This window comes from Amblyomma mixtum, chromosome 1 (assembly GCF_055824585.1).
Source record: "Amblyomma mixtum isolate Tamu chromosome 1, ASM5582458v1, whole genome shotgun sequence".
Lineage (NCBI taxonomy): Eukaryota > Metazoa > Arthropoda > Arachnida > Ixodida > Ixodidae > Amblyomma > Amblyomma mixtum.
Genome location: NC_143012.1, coordinates 297,344,533 through 297,359,718, shown reverse-complemented (window position 1 = coordinate 297,359,718; position 15,186 = coordinate 297,344,533). Strand labels below are relative to the sequence as shown.

The window sequence follows — 15,186 nt, the reverse complement described above, 5'->3', positions numbered from 1 at the left end:
ACCTGTGAAATTTGCCAGAGCAGCAAATGGGACAATCTAGTGTAAAAAGAGGCGGTTAAGCTGCTACTGAGCCAGAACGAATCAAAACTTTCGTCAATGAGTTTCTCTTCCTTTGGATCTGACAGAGCCAGTTATGATTGTGGCTTGCGTGAGTTGTAGAAAGAGCATACTTTAAAACACTCAATTTGCGTCTATCCCATAAATATACAAATTGCGTGGCTTTCATGCGGCACGCTTCAGTCAGCAGAAACGACAGAAAGGTATATTTCGGCGAAACAAATAAACAAAATCTCGTGCAAGCCTACAATGGCCATGTTGGAGCGGACATTCCAGTCATTCACTTGCAGGAAGCGGTGACATACGGTCATTTTTCGGAAGCACATCCGTGAAAGCACTTAACGCCCCTTGACTTCGTGAGGGCGAAACTGAATAGCGCGCGCGTATCGACGTCGGACGGGCGTCGAATTCAAGGCCAATGACATGACAATAGCGTCAAAATCGAGAGTCGCGTAGCAACGCCGACGCGAACACAATTGATCGCTGCCGGTTTCCCTCTCCCGCGTGCCCTCTGCGGTATTCCGAGAATAAAAGAAAAGAATCTGCCCCACCCACGCCGACCGACGTTCCACGCAAAGTTCGTTGAACCGTGAGGCACTCAGCGCTGGCGCTGTTTCGCTTCTTTCACTTTTTTCTTTCTTTTCTTGCCTCACGTTGGTCTTCGGCGCTCGTCAACGACGCAACCGAGCCGTCGCCCTGTGCGGGCTCCAAATCGGCACGTATACGATGTGCAGTAGCGTACCAGCGTTAGTCTGGCGTGTGTCCAGGGCGGTTATTCCCCGATTCTTCGAATCTGAACGTTAGACGGCCGCGAGGAATCGACCGCTTTTTGTTTCCACGCGTGAAATCGGTTATTCGGGCCTATTTACTTGTTTATTGCGCCCTCAAGGCCGGTGCCATTATATACGGCATTAGTTAGTAGCAATAGATAAGTTTGGTTTGGTTTGGTTTATGGGGTTTAACGTCCCAAAGCGACTAAGGCTATGAGAGACGCCGTAGTGAAGGGCTCCGGAAATTTCGACCACCTGGGGTTCTTTAACGTGCACTGACATCGCACAGCACACGGGCATCTAGAATTTCTCCTCCAAAGAAATTCCAGCCGCCGCGGCCGGGATCGAACCCGCGTCTTTTGGGTCAGCAGCCGAGCACCATAACCGCTGAGCCACCGCGGCGGCAATAGATAAGTAACAACACAATAAAGCAAGTGGTGATACGGTGAGGAGCAGTAATTGTGGCCACTAGTTACATAATGTGAGCAAATAAGATTAGCAATACAAAATAACAGCTTACAGCAAGCGGTGATACAGCAAGGCACATAATTAGGGTTGCTTGTTCTGGAACCGAGTCACAATTTCAGTGATGATGATGCTTTTATTACGGTGCAAGGGCATCTGTGGCCAAAGAGCACCATGGCAGACGCTGTTTTCGTCTACGCAAGATGGGGTCAACGACCACAAGGTCAAGGGAAGCTTGTACCCGGCGGCACTGGGTATCGAACCCCGCACCTCCCGCCGCACACGAGGCGGGTGCTCAACAATTGTAACAGCGATTGGGTGATTGAACAATACAATTTTGTAATACCGTGTGATTACGTTTGTACAGTGTCAGCTAAGAAGCCTCCTTGAATTTTAGATCATCCAGAACAGTTGCCGTGTTTTCAAAGTGTTTTCAATCAATCCTTTCATGATATGTGCGCACGAAAGATAACTGCCGTGATATTAAAGCTTACGGTTATCATTTCGCGTTACTTCTTCATTTCTCTCCAGACAATGGTTCGCATACCGGTAGCCCAGACGCTGCTGATCCGGAAGACTTAGTTTGAATACCTGCAGCGCATACAGCCGACATGACGTTTAAATCAATGACTGCGAGCGCGTTCTGAGAGAAGGGTTAGTCTACCAGCTGTACAAGAAACTGTGATGCGCTGCGAAACATCTCAGTGACGTCAGTTTAGCCCAAAGCGTGCAACAAACTTTCGCCCGTAGTAAAACATTGGGCGGGGTTCTGAAATGAGTCCTGAGCACTCTTCAAACTGCCCTTTTCACTGGTACGGGTGCGAGCAGCGTTATCGGAGAAACATGCTAAATCTTCATTTCATGTCCAATCTCGTCGTGTGTACTTTTTTCTTCTAGTCCTCGTCTTTTTGGCTAGTTTCCTCGACAAGCGCGTATGCAAAGTGGCTCAGATTGTGACCCATGAAATTTCATAACGTTTATCTCTTCTAAGGTGAGTGTTTCGATACGTTCGTGGGAGCTCATCTGTCGCGTCAGTTTCCCTGGCTATGGTTTTTAGTGGCGGTGCGTCGGTGACTGGGAGGACGATTATGAAGGTAGATGAACCTATGACCGAATGGGGGGTCTCGGCAGTTGAGCACTAATAGCAGTGTCTGAGTTGGTAAGCGCTGTAATCGCGTTCCCTCTTTAGTTGCTTTTTCCGTCTCTCTCTTCTCGTCCAGTGCAACACGTTCGCGCATTCAGCTTGTCCGAGCAATCCGGTGTGGCCGCGCCGTGCAGTCCCATGAAAAGGCACGTCCGCGCCCAGGGCATATCGGCGGGCCCTAACCTCTCTACTCAGACTGACTGATGCTCGGCGCGAATGATGACCGATGGGAGGAAGGCTGCTCAGATCAGCGAGCACCGTATAGCGGCGAAAGAGAACAATCAGCAAAAACGCCGGTATATAGGCGCTCACACATCCCGGAGCATCTATCTATGGCTTTGAATTTGCCGACGGCACGCAGCAAGCTCTTGGCAGGATTGGGTTCAACGCTGGCCAAAGTGGCGCGCACCAACGAGGCGTCGGCGCCTTGCATCCATGGGGGTGGCCGAGATTGAAGGGAAGAGGCTGTTCCCCTCCCCCGGAGCCCCTCCGAGTGCCTCCTCATCCTCGTGAGGAAACCCGGAGCAGTGGGGCAAAAAGCCGAGCACTTGCACCCAGTCTCCCCGTCCTGAGTCACACACACGAGAGGAAATCGACTCGCCAGAAGGCTTCCGCTGACGCCGCTCTGGGATGGATGGCTTTCGCGTGGGTCCCGTCAACGGTTAAACAGGCGAGAAAGTTTGCTTCCCGACAGGGGGCGCGGTCGGCTCTGGTTCGGCTGGGGCGATGCCTTCCTTGATGCGGGGAGAAAGAAGGCTCGTTTTTTTCTTACTAAACGAGTTTGGTGGAGGGAGTTCTGCTTTTCGCGTTAGCAGCAGACGCAGAGGAAAACTACTTGAAGAAAAGAGAAGACACGATGACGTGACGCCCACTGTACGCTTTGTTTTTTTAGCGAGTACGCCCCTGGTACGTCGGAAGCATTTCCGGGCAATGCGGTGGAAATGATTGAAACCGAGTTACATGAGGAGGAACACAAAAAGCGAGGAGACAGTTCGATAACTCTACAAGTTATTACTCGGAAGTTATATGTGTTCCTGATACAGCAACTAGAAGTTATGTGTAAAGAAAAAAAAAAGGAAAATTGCTTGTGAAGATCTCACCAGCAGGTTTAAAGCGCCTCAGCGCAGTAACAGTGAATAGCTGAGCTACCGATTAGGTGTCATGAAGAGCCCGCATGCATTGACGCAAAGGACCAAAGATGGTAGTAGAGCTGCGAAGCGCTATAATGGCAGCGCATTGTTCGTACTAGAACAGCTTTTGTCCTCGAATTATTTCCTCCTCTTACTTTTTTAGTGCAAACACCCACCGTAGATGTCGTTGTGTTTCTCCCAAATAGCTTGATCCCTGTGCAATAATGCCTTACAAACGACGCACCGTGTTCAGTGGATTAAACAGTGATGCAGCCAACGTAACGCTCTCCACACCGTACTTACAACGGCACAGCACACAAAGAAATTAGAGCGTACTTTTGTAGAACTTCAAACGCCTCGCGCACACCGCTCTCGAGTCGTTGCAATCATTCTCGGGCGTAGTGAGCGCCGGGTACGCGTACACACGAGCTGTACGAATGAAAGACCGCTTAAAATTGTGCCACTTAGGAGCAATCATTCCGGCTGAAGTCACCATTTCACGCTAGCTAGACCGCGTGGAACGCTGTTCTTGAGCGCGAGCTAAAAGTCGGGCGAAAGCGTTTTGTCATCATTACCCGAGCGATTCGAGCCCCAAAAGCGCTCCCAGAATGCAGCTCTTGCTCAAAGGCGTTGTGAGCTTGCTAAACATTCGGCTGACAGAGTATGCTGCTCCTGTCACGGTATTTAAAGAAATGTAATGCTGTTAGTTACTGGCACACGTGGAGCAAGACGTCGCCTTTTCGTCGTCGTCAGCTCGGGAGAAGCAACGTTGATGGATGCCGTCTCCACTTGTGGGGCCAGACGGAACAATGACGCAAACAGTACGGCCACATTTTGGGGTCAGGGTTCGTCTAATGTTGTACGTCTGTTGTACGTCTGTCTAATGAGGGCGCACTGTCCTCAGCTGAAAGGAAGAAAAAAAAGCGTTGCACTCCCCCTAGCCCCCTCCTACCTTCCTTAGGGATTTATTTACTGAGTGACCGTTGGGGGTGGATAAATTTCTGAAGCACCATTTTCAATGAACGCCGCCACAAGTGCGTTTTCTCACACCCTGCAGCTCACAGACATATCCTGCCGCCACGGACCAGCAACAAACATCCCTTTATCCCACACACCTCTTTCCACCTTTTTCCTGCAATCACCGCGAATTTTTGTTTTTAAGAACATTCACAAAGCGGCGTCCAAACATTCCGGTTTGTGCGAACCTCAAACACAGCTGCGCGCGTCCCTTGATGGCTTTACGAATGTTTCCAAGCGTCCACAGACGGCGGAACCGAGCGTTTCGCAAAGCAAACACACACACACACATAAGCACAGAGCCGCCCTTTGTGTGCGCTCCCTGTGAATAGACGCCGGAATGCGTCGTGCGACAATTATGTGTTCCCATTTTGCCTACGCCGCACCCGATGACAGCGGCTGATGAGAGTCGGACGGGCCCGCTGCGCGCGCACTAATTGCGTCAGCCAGAAGCCACTGCAAAAAAAAACGCACGCGACAGCGGGTCAGTGAACTTGGCACGTAGCCCATTCGAGTTAATTAAAGCAATGGGATAAAGGCGGGACGCTAAGAGGAAAAGGGGAAGTGAAAAACGACGCAGCGGCGTGCATTTCAAACCTTCGCTTTCGCTGGTGCCTTTTTTTTTTTTTCCATTTTGAGTTTACTGCTTTGTTGCTCCTCCACGTTGTGGCGCGCTGAAACGGTAGAGCACATTGCAGAGCGCCGAAGCCTACAACATTTTGCTGTCATTGTGTAAGTCATATATGGACCCCCCTCTCTCTCTATCTTCGTTTTTTTTTTTATTTGTTGCTTAAGCTTCAGACAAATAATAGCCTATGGTGGGTGAGTCGAGGCCTGGTGGAGAGGGCTAATATAATAGCTCTCTTTGTCGCTATACTATGTTGTTATGCAAATCACTGATCGTTTTCCAATCACCATGGCCGGCAGACGACCACACAGTCTCTCTGTCAAGTTTACTAAGGCGAGAACACGTGAGGCGACTTCAGCCGATCAATATTCGAAGGAGAAACGCAGTGTGAGTGAAAGCACATCTGGCGTGAAGGGGCCAGGGCACTCACTCCTCGTCGGGGTGTGCGTACACACACACACCAGCCGTGTGTGTCGGCGGCACACTGCCGCGATTCATTTGCCACACGCGGTGCCCAACTCGCGTGCAGCCATTCCATTTCGCCAGACAGACACCCTCCTCCTCCTCCTGCCGTTGCTCTCTCAGCTTCGCGCCGGCACCGCGGCCGGTGTACATACTTATTATACGAGACGTGTACGCACAGACGGGTTCGCACACCTGGATGGTTTCGCGGCGCGCAAAAGCGCACAGCACAAGCCAGAAAGAACACAGCAGACGGAGGTCGAGTGTGCGTGCGTGTCTGTGTAGCGGGGTAGGTGGGAGGTGGGTGGAGTGGAGTGGGGTAGAAGAGGAAGAGAGGGGGAGTCGTCGTCGCTGTTAGGCGACAGGATGTGACGTCATCAGATTGAGTGCTGTGTATATGTGCCGTTCTGCCCGGCAGACAGTTTTTACCCTCTGGTCAGTCAACCAGCAACTCCTCGTTCCGGTGGGCGGCTTTTCAGAATCCAGGAGTCCCCTGACGTCATCTCGCCCCCCCTGACACGTGACCGTGGCCGGCGCCGCCACTGCTCCCTCTTTCCTTTCCGCCGACACAGCGGGGAACGAGTTTTCTCCGCTGAGAGAGACAGCGAGGTATTACGCGCACGAGACGCGCCTGTATAGGTCGCACCGCCGCCGCCGCTCGAGCACACACGCACTGCTCCCTCGTCTCGGAGCACTCCCGTTGGGTACAACGCAAGCAGCAGCTGCACACGACCCCGCCACCACCAGCAACCGCTTCTCCCCGCTATGGCAGCGCACCACATCAGGTACGGACGTAGCCGCTATCTGTGGGCCTTTTCTTCTGTCTTGCCGGCGCGCGGAGATCCCGCCGCGTGGTCCCATTCCGTCACGCCGTCTCGATGGGGCTTTTTGCTAGATGAGAAAAGCAGCAGCAGCGGAGAGGCCGCCTACTGGACGCGGCCAGTGCTCCTTTTATGGCGGCAGTGGCAGCCGTTCTTTCTGCCCTAGCGAGCTCTCGTGCTGGCACATTCCGGGCGCCGGCTGTTCGTACTCTCGCCTTTGCTACAGCTGTGCTACAGCGGGTTTCGTGTTCTGCCTGAAGACAGTGCGGTCGGATGTGTCTTTTTTTGTGCTTCCACTTCAGAACACACCTCGATTGTCCGATCTGGGTGCATGTCATCAACAGAGGTTTCCGTAGGCAGGAAACTGTGTAGGGACTCGTGTCGTCTTCATTCCGAAAGCTAACTGAGAGAAACACTTGGGAGGCGTGTTCAGACGAACACTGAGGACATCTCCTTTCAATTTTTGTTCACAGTAAAATTGTGTGGTTCTCTCTGGCTATGCTGACGTTTATGCGCCAGCAGAAGACGCGTTTATCGGCGAGAAAATTGGAATCAAAAATGTTCCCGCCAGGCGATTCAAACTCGTGACGTCCTCACTGAAAAGTACGGGTTGCCACCGTCTTGAAATGAATGACAGTGCAGCGTGGCCTCCGGGATCCGCGACGAAAATTCGGTGTCGACGTGCGCATTTTACTTGCGAAATCGGGCCGTGATGGCGACACCTGTATTTCGTTTTGTTATTTCTTCTAGTTCATAGCAGCTACATTTTCGATTAGGGTTCTTTTGTCCTCTCATTGTTTTGTTTATTAATTCATTTACTTGGGCCTGAAGTCATCCGGCATACCTAATATGGCGCATGAAGTTCGCCGGGGATCGGGCTGTACGTCCAAATACACTGGTCAGGCAGTCGGCCGCTGCTAAATAAGCGCATAAGCGTCCTGTACTCATTTCGAAGGCACAACACATATACAGAGGCTACGGATATGAGCTGGCAAACCAACCCGTCACCGATCTGCGAGACAACCATTTTCGTATGCCCAAGACAATGATCGATCTGCGATTATAATCCAGCCTCGCGTTAGCATTGCGCGTAACGGGTCACGTTCCCGTCTCGCCCCCTGTCCCATTAACGGAAGCCGGCGTACTCCGGGGGACCTTGAAGCCTATCTGGACACAATCTGAGGCCTTGTTCTGCACCGCGTGCCTGCCTACTGCACCGTCCGTGAAGCGCGTTATCGGAAAAAGCCGCAACTGCACGTGTAGTACTTCGGTGGCAGCGATTTCTTACTGCGATACGCCTCGTTCGCCCACTGCTTTCATTGAGCGATTGACTTTCTCTTCGAGTGACCTCCAGTTTGAGAATGAAATTATTCTGATCGCTAATACCATGACTGCCGTAGTAAATGTCTTAATAATGGCAGGGAGCGAAGGAAGCATAGATAAGCTTTCATCTTGAATCAAGGTGCGAGCATGAAATCGGGGTACAACATGCGTGAAGGGAACAGGCTGTTTTAAGACAGCACGGTGTCATTGAAAGATATGTCATGAATGCGTAACAACCTGTCTATGCCGAACCGCTAATATCATGAAGGCGGATTTCTCAAGACTGGCGAAATCTGGACGGGGTCACTTCGATCGCATAAGTGGTGGGGTCGTTTTTGATGTACTGCAGTTCTCGGAGAAAGCAAAAACAACAAAAAAGATGCGGCGGCGATAACATTATACTATTGTTCAAGCACTGCAATCAGATTAGTTAAATGCTCCGCTGAACTGGTTGCTGCCGCAATAGGAATGCAGGCATTCGCAGAAGCACCGGCGAGTTAAGGAAAGACGGTGTAGGAAAGACTTCTTGGCCATTCCTCGCGCTGCCATCCGTTTCAGTGCGCGGCGTGCAACCATCGTGACGGAGCTTGACGCACGTCCGAGGGGGCCAGAGTAGGTCGCGTGAGCGCGTTAGCACGCCGTTCCTCTTTGTGTTCTCATTCTTGCGAGCCAGCTGTGTTGGTCCACGTTAGGCTTTCCAGGCCGCCGCTAACGTCTCCCCGATAGTCTCCGCCACAGCGAAGGACGCGTTTGAGCGAACACAACGCAGAAAGAAGGTTGTGAGATGGGGAGGAGAACGGGCATCTCGCTTTGATCGCACCGCGCCAGCAGAGCGTAGTAAAAAGAGACAGAACGTGGAGCGCCGAGCGTGACGTCTCAGGGACTGGAACCTTTTCTGTTTGCTTAATTTCGGGGATTGTCTTCACGAGAAATGGACGTGGAGTGATGCATTTCGGTTCGTGTCGATGAATCTGTCTTTGCTTAATAGGCTAAGCAAGTAATCTGCAACTTTGTTGCTTTACTATTCAGTGTGCATCAGCTAGGCACAGTTCAACGCTTTCCTTAGCCTGTGCAGTGTACCGACAAAGATGAAAAATATTTATTGACATATGGAGAGAAAAAACTTTTATTGTGAGCAATGGTAGGCAAGGAGGAAGACCCCCAGAGTGTGGATCCTTTAGTCCAGGGCCCCATTTGCTTCCGTAGGAGGAAGCACGGAAAAGATATACAATTTTGCAGATTAAGGGAGTTGAAAGGCAGATTATTTTCTTTTTCACGTTGCTCTAAAGAAAACTGTTCACCATTGTTGCTAATCTAACGCGAAACCTCTGGCCATGTATTTAGTTAGTCATCGCCAGCCCGCCCAAACCTTCATGCTTCTGAGTGACTGCCGCGTTTGAAGAACGATCAAGGAGTAGCCTCAGACGACTGACCCCAACTTCACAGCAAAAGACTTCCCTCCCATGACGATGCACCCGCGTACACGCCCAAGACATTATAGCCGCGCAACGCTGAGCACATTCCGGAAACCGCCACATTACCCTCGCCAAGAACACGGGGAGGGGCTCCTGGAACGGGACGGCGTCACGTCCTGCACACATAGCGCGACCATCTTGCACCGCAGACCGCAATCCCGCTGACGTCCGCTCGCTGTGCTCAGCGAGATAATTTGCGCACGTGATCTCACACGCCAGAGCACACGAGCCCGCCTCTTTCCCCCGTCTCGCGCGGTGCATTGGGTCGCGCATTTTTTTTTTTTCTCTACTTACTTTTTGTTGTTTCCCGCGCTCAAAGAGCCTCACACGACGACGGCGCGCGCCTTGGCGGCGGAGGAGACGGCTTCGGGTGCAATGCCCCATGCTGTTTATAAATACGGCGCGGCCCGGCGGCTACTTGGATGTCTCCGCGCCAGTCTGGCAGCAGGGAGCTGTCCCGAATAGGAAAGCCGGGCACCGAGAGAGACGACCGCCTGTAGAGAAGGACGCCTCGGTGCGCGACGCGCAGATAACAGATTTGGGGAGAGACAGACGCGCGCGCGCATGCTCCGTCGCTTGATGAGCCGCATGCAGTGCTTTGCGCTCTGGGTCCTCTCCCGCCAAGTGGCACGGCGTTCCTGGCGCCAACATCTCGCGATAGAACGCTGTCAGGCTGGAGTGGACCGCCTGCCCGTCGGTGGCGAGCAGCCCGCGAGACCGAGAATGCGGACCAAGTTCCGGTCGCTGTACAGAGCAACCGCCTCTACAAAACCTTCGACTATTAATGCAGCATGTTATTGCTTCTGTACAGTGCATAGAGTCGGCTGCACCGACTTGAGGAGCCTACATGTGCTTGTATGCAAATAACTTTGGCTATTCGCAGCTTGATTCTAAACGCCGCGCGCGAGGCTAACAGACGGTGAAAGACGTGCCTGTGGCCGCAACTGGAGCGGTATATCTGGGAAAAAAGAGAGGGAGGAGAGCAAGAGGCTCTAAAAGAATGAAAGACGTCGGTAAATGTCTTACTTCAGGGGTAGAAACCTCAACCCCCCGTCGTGAGGAAGGGGTTGAAGAGGGTTGAAGAAGGGCCGAGACGGAGCACTCTTTGCTTCCGCGGCATCTCTTTATTTAGAAGCAAAGGTTGCATGCTCGGCGATGTGGAAAGGCACGTTGTCGGCATTCAGCATCCACGCGAATGCAAGGACTACATGCGTGCTTAATGGCTTAATTCTCGCGCCGTGTGTGTAGCGCGTCGTCTGGCCGCCACGCAAGGGTTCCGAGATGAAAGAGACGCCGCGGTTATGAGTTATGGTGCAGGTTGGGACCAACTATTCAGACTGAAGTATCACACATTCAAGTTTTCGAAGAAACACGCACTTTTGAACGTGTCGTGCAGGTGTATCTGAATGCCAAGTCCTGCGTTCGACAATGCGCGCGAGCAATTGAATGCGTGTCGTAATTCTTGAAAGAACGTCCACACGTAATGCAGTGGTTGTCTCGAAGGCCACGATAGATAACAAAGAGCTCATTCTGTCGCCAGATGTTCACGTCACATAGAAGTTTATAAGTTACAAGTTATAACCTAGACACGCGCATGTGATCGCCATTCTTGGAACCTTTTACTCGTCTTTACTGCGTTCTTGTTTCGCACGCACAGAAACGCAGCTATAACGTGGAACATTACTAAAAGACACTCGACTAACTACTCAGGCGTCCGTTCAAGTATAATCATAGTCATTCGGGTTAAGAGAGAGATAGATTGGCAGTCTCGCCAATGCATTTCAGTGCGCGAAGAAAGGCGCATGGCGACCTCTCTGCAAATGTCGGTTAACATCGAGCACCGAAGGTTTCCCAAAATGTCCATTTCCAGCGTCGTTAGTACCGTAAAATCGTTGCCTTTGTGGGCACATCAGAAAAAAAAAGAAAGTCAGTGTGCAACCCACATGAAAGCTTACGGGGTGTAACAAACAGCATAAAAATGAGAAAGCACGAAAACTGTTTTCTCAAAGCGGCCGAACACGACTTAGCGCTGCTCCGTCTCTCTTGATACTCTCATGGAGTCTCGATTTGACGCAATGCGTCGTTCTCCTTGGCTCCCCGGCGCTGTATTCACTGCGAGTGAAACGCAAGACGCGTGCGAGGAAAGGTTCGATCAACCAAATGACGGGGAAACTTCAACGTAACATATTGCAATACTATGGCATACCGACGACCCGAGAAAAAGAAAAAGGCTCTACACATTGCCTTCATGGGCAAGTTGGCCTTCGCTTTAGTCAGCTGTGGAAACGGTTAGAAAAGTAACACACGCAGTGACGCAGATCAAATTTCATTTTCTCGCGGATGTTTAGAGGTCCAGGTTCCCTAGAGCGCGAAGGTCGCGTACAGCAAGGCAGCGAACGTTGCTACATAAGGCGACGCGGCGGGCGAGCTCCGAGGGTCACTGGCACCCACGTCTTGTGAAAAGGAGAGAGAGAGAGACAAAGTGGCCAGTCCCGCAAAACGAGGGATCACCGGGCGGCACGGATGAACTCTTTTGTTGTCCATATCCGTGCGTGAGATATTTCGTGACAGCTGCTTTTAATTCAGGGCGCAAGCCAGATGGTGTTGTTGCTTATAATTAGTTTCTGCAGCTGCTGCACGCATTGTGCACCCGAGTAGTTGGTTTCACTGGCAAGAATTACATCCATTGCAAAAAAAAAAAAAAAATGTATTTGTAGACGTATAACGTGTTCTTCGCAGATGCGTATTTGTTAATGTGTTGTTCCAAACAAGCGCACGATATGAATGATTTTACTTTCATTTTTAGCAATTTGCTCCCGTTTAATTAAAATGGCGTGCGCGCGATATCACCTGCCCACATGTGATATCGAGTTGCGTGTGTTACCTGCTCAGTCTAAGGTGGCTGGATACAACGCTCCATAGAAGCACCCTATTGCTCGCGTATAGCAGCAGTTTAGCAATTATATAGCTAATAAAAAAACAACATTTGACAGAGGTCTGTCTGGTCGGGAAAAGAATTTAATTTAGGTTGGCGTTCTTTCTAACTAAAATTGAATACAGCTCATTTGCGCGTTCTGACAGCCAAGCGTATCCTATACGGTTAAACACGCTTCATGTTTGCTCCGAACAGCCGTAGAACCACGCGCACAACGTTATCGACAGGGCGTGGCGCATGCGTTCGGACAGCGTGCACTCTTTTTCGAGATCCTCAGGGAACATTCGTTCGCGGACAGCGTGCTGGTCTATTGTTTTCGCAGTTCCCTGTCTTATTTCTGGCTGTAACGATTCTCGTTCACTGCCTGTCTTCACCGCTGCGGTCACTACGCACTACCTAGATTTCTCTCTGCGGTGTGCAATTAAAAACAGAAGCACGTGCGGTCGTACACCAGAATAGAAACTGAGTCACCACACAGATTGGCGCTGCGGTCTTCGTCGACCACAGCGCTGTTCGCGGGGCACGCATCTGCCCACGTTCCTGACAGTTGCGTGCGAACTTGAGCGCCAGGCGCGTGGGGTCGCTAGCGTCGAGTAGTGTAGCGCCGGCCGCCGCTGCTATCGTAGAGAGGAGACTCACGCGAAATACCACTCCCGACTCGAAACGAACACGCGTCGGGCGTCTCGCTTCGCCTCCCAACCGGGCGGCGCCCAGTTGTTCCACTGCGCAGTCTCACGCTGTGAGGCCAGTGTGGTTGTTGTACAAGCTGCAACTCTGACGATCAAAGAAAAACGAGGAAACTGAGGCGTACAAAACGCGATGGTAGACTAACAGCACCGCGCGGACTCCGAAAGGCATTTGCTCAAGCTTGCCGCGTGCGGCAATGCGCCTAACCATTGTTTACGTGGAAGTGACGTGCTGTTAGGCTTCGAATTGAACGGGTGTTTATTACTGCCAGCCGTTCGCGTCGTCGGCTGTTCAGACTTAGTGGCAAGTGAGCGTCATAACTGCACACGTTAGCTCATCTCTGTAGCATCCTTAGTCGTTTCTCGAGTAGTTTTGTTGCAGGGTACAGCGCCCAGATGTAAGGTGCACCCAGACTAACAGTTCATTAGACACTGAGTGTTAGTGTCAATACTACCGATACGAAGTTATCAGTAGGCGCTAATATTGTGTTCCTCGCAGACTGCACTTTAGGGCGCACAAATTGCATGCTTACTGGAGCTTTTAGACATGGGCAGAGGTCTGATTACAGAGGCTACGGTTTCAGACATTAGAGCGGAAGTTTAAGGGCGCTAATCTATTCTCATTTCAATTCGAACATGACAGAATGGTTTCCTCAATGGTTCAGAGGCTGAAATACGGGTTCGGAACGCCTACAGTAGCTTTGTCGCGTGTTAAGAGATACTTTTTTTTTTGTTAAGTTTGCAACATCTTGCATATAACGAAGCGTGGTTACGATCGTTCAGCGTCGTTATGACCGCTACTGGCTTTAACGACCACGTAATCTTAACGCCATGAAGGCGTCGAAGCGGCGCCCGTACCTGGCTTTAGAACGAGTTTTCGGGTAGGACAAGAACTAAACAGGAAAGCATGCAAGCGAAGGTCCGGCGTATTTCTCGCTTGTTGCCGCTGTTGTTGTTGTCTGGCAATGTGCGGAGCACAACAGCTGGTCTTTGGACCGGTCGAGCTGCGCCGATAAACGCAAGGTGTGCTGCTCGTGTCGCCACCGAGCGCAGCAACGTGCGGTTACTCTGCCATAAGTGCAGCGCCGTGTATTTTGGACCTGTTTACGTCCCATCTTGGGTGCTGGAGACGCGAGCCGCTCTCCGTCGGCATCGAGCGTGACTCCATTAAGACAACGTAGGCCCCCCTCACCTTGCCGCGGGCGCTGTGGTTTCTTCCTCCGGCCGTCCCACACAGGTAACCTTCGGGAGTCCGCACTGCAGCCCACGCGTATGCAGAACGCGTACTTTTATTTGGTAGAGATTCAGATGCGTACTGGCTCACAGGATTTGAAGCTGCAGGTACAGCGAGAAAGTACAAACAAGCTAGGAAATAGTGATGAGGATTTGACTTTTAGTACAGTAGACAAAAGAAAGAAAGAATCGTTGAATTTTTTTTCCCTCCCACGTCATTCATGAATACCGGTTTTCGGGGCCATACTGAGATTGCAGGACAACTTCATTTCTCCGATTCCACCCAGCCAAGACATTCAAACGCGCTATAAGGCAGTTTAGCACTAGTGTCACGTCTGCACCGTGGACAGTCCGCAGAACATAGGTTCATTGGTTTGACTTGCGCACTGACTGTTCGGAGAGGTTTCATATCTTGCGGCTTGCTCGATAAGCGAACCCTCGCATTGAAGTCTTCATTCAAACCTGACCTATTAGGCCCACACTTGTCGGTTTTCATTCCGGCAGTGACCCCAACGCTCATTTTCTTTTTCACGCACTTTCATGAATCCTCTTACGGACGACAAGAAGCGGGGACTTCTCGCTACTCTTGTCTTCTTCGAGCACCATGCGTTCACCTCGATCAAGGTCTAGATACATCCGCCAGCGTTGTCCGGGACTGCGGGGATGTGCATTCAACGCCCCCTGTATGCTTCCACGAGAGCGAAGAAAATTGGACGTGACGTAACGAAAGCGAGCTTGCGTACCGTACGCATGCATATACGGACAGGAAAAAAACAAAAACAACAACCGCAGGAAGGTATACGCGAGTGCAGTGCATACGAAATCAGAACTGCGGAGCCATTGTGATCAACGCAGCTCTTGCATTGGGGCGCAGCCACCTTTGTGGGCGAGTCGCTTTCCCAAAGAGACCCCGAGGCATATAGGGGACCGCAGCTTCGCAGGGGGGCGCTGCGGACGCCAGTGAAAAGCGCCCTCTCCGACCGACTCCGTATTTTTGTCCGGGCAAACCGGTCACCCCTCCCATTGAGTAGCTGCGCGAG

At 51.5% G+C, this 15,186-nt stretch overlaps 1 protein-coding gene across 3 annotated transcripts in view; it reads left to right on the top strand.

Annotated features, from left to right (window-relative positions):
- The window catches only part of LOC149372172 (microtubule-associated protein Jupiter-like), a 61,751-nt gene that overhangs the window by 10,086 nt on the left and 36,479 nt on the right, over window positions 1-15,186 (top strand). The window contains exon 1 of one of the 3 annotated variants that reach the window (XM_089566571.1): window positions 6,096-6,458. The exons of the other annotated variants lie outside the window; for them this stretch is intronic. Within the exon in view, the coding sequence (XP_089422697.1) occupies window positions 6,439-6,458 (20 nt within the window). The 5' untranslated portion in view covers window positions 6,096-6,438. Of the gene's footprint in view, window positions 1-6,095; window positions 6,459-15,186 lie in introns of those variants that run through there. 3 annotated transcript variants of the gene reach the window in all.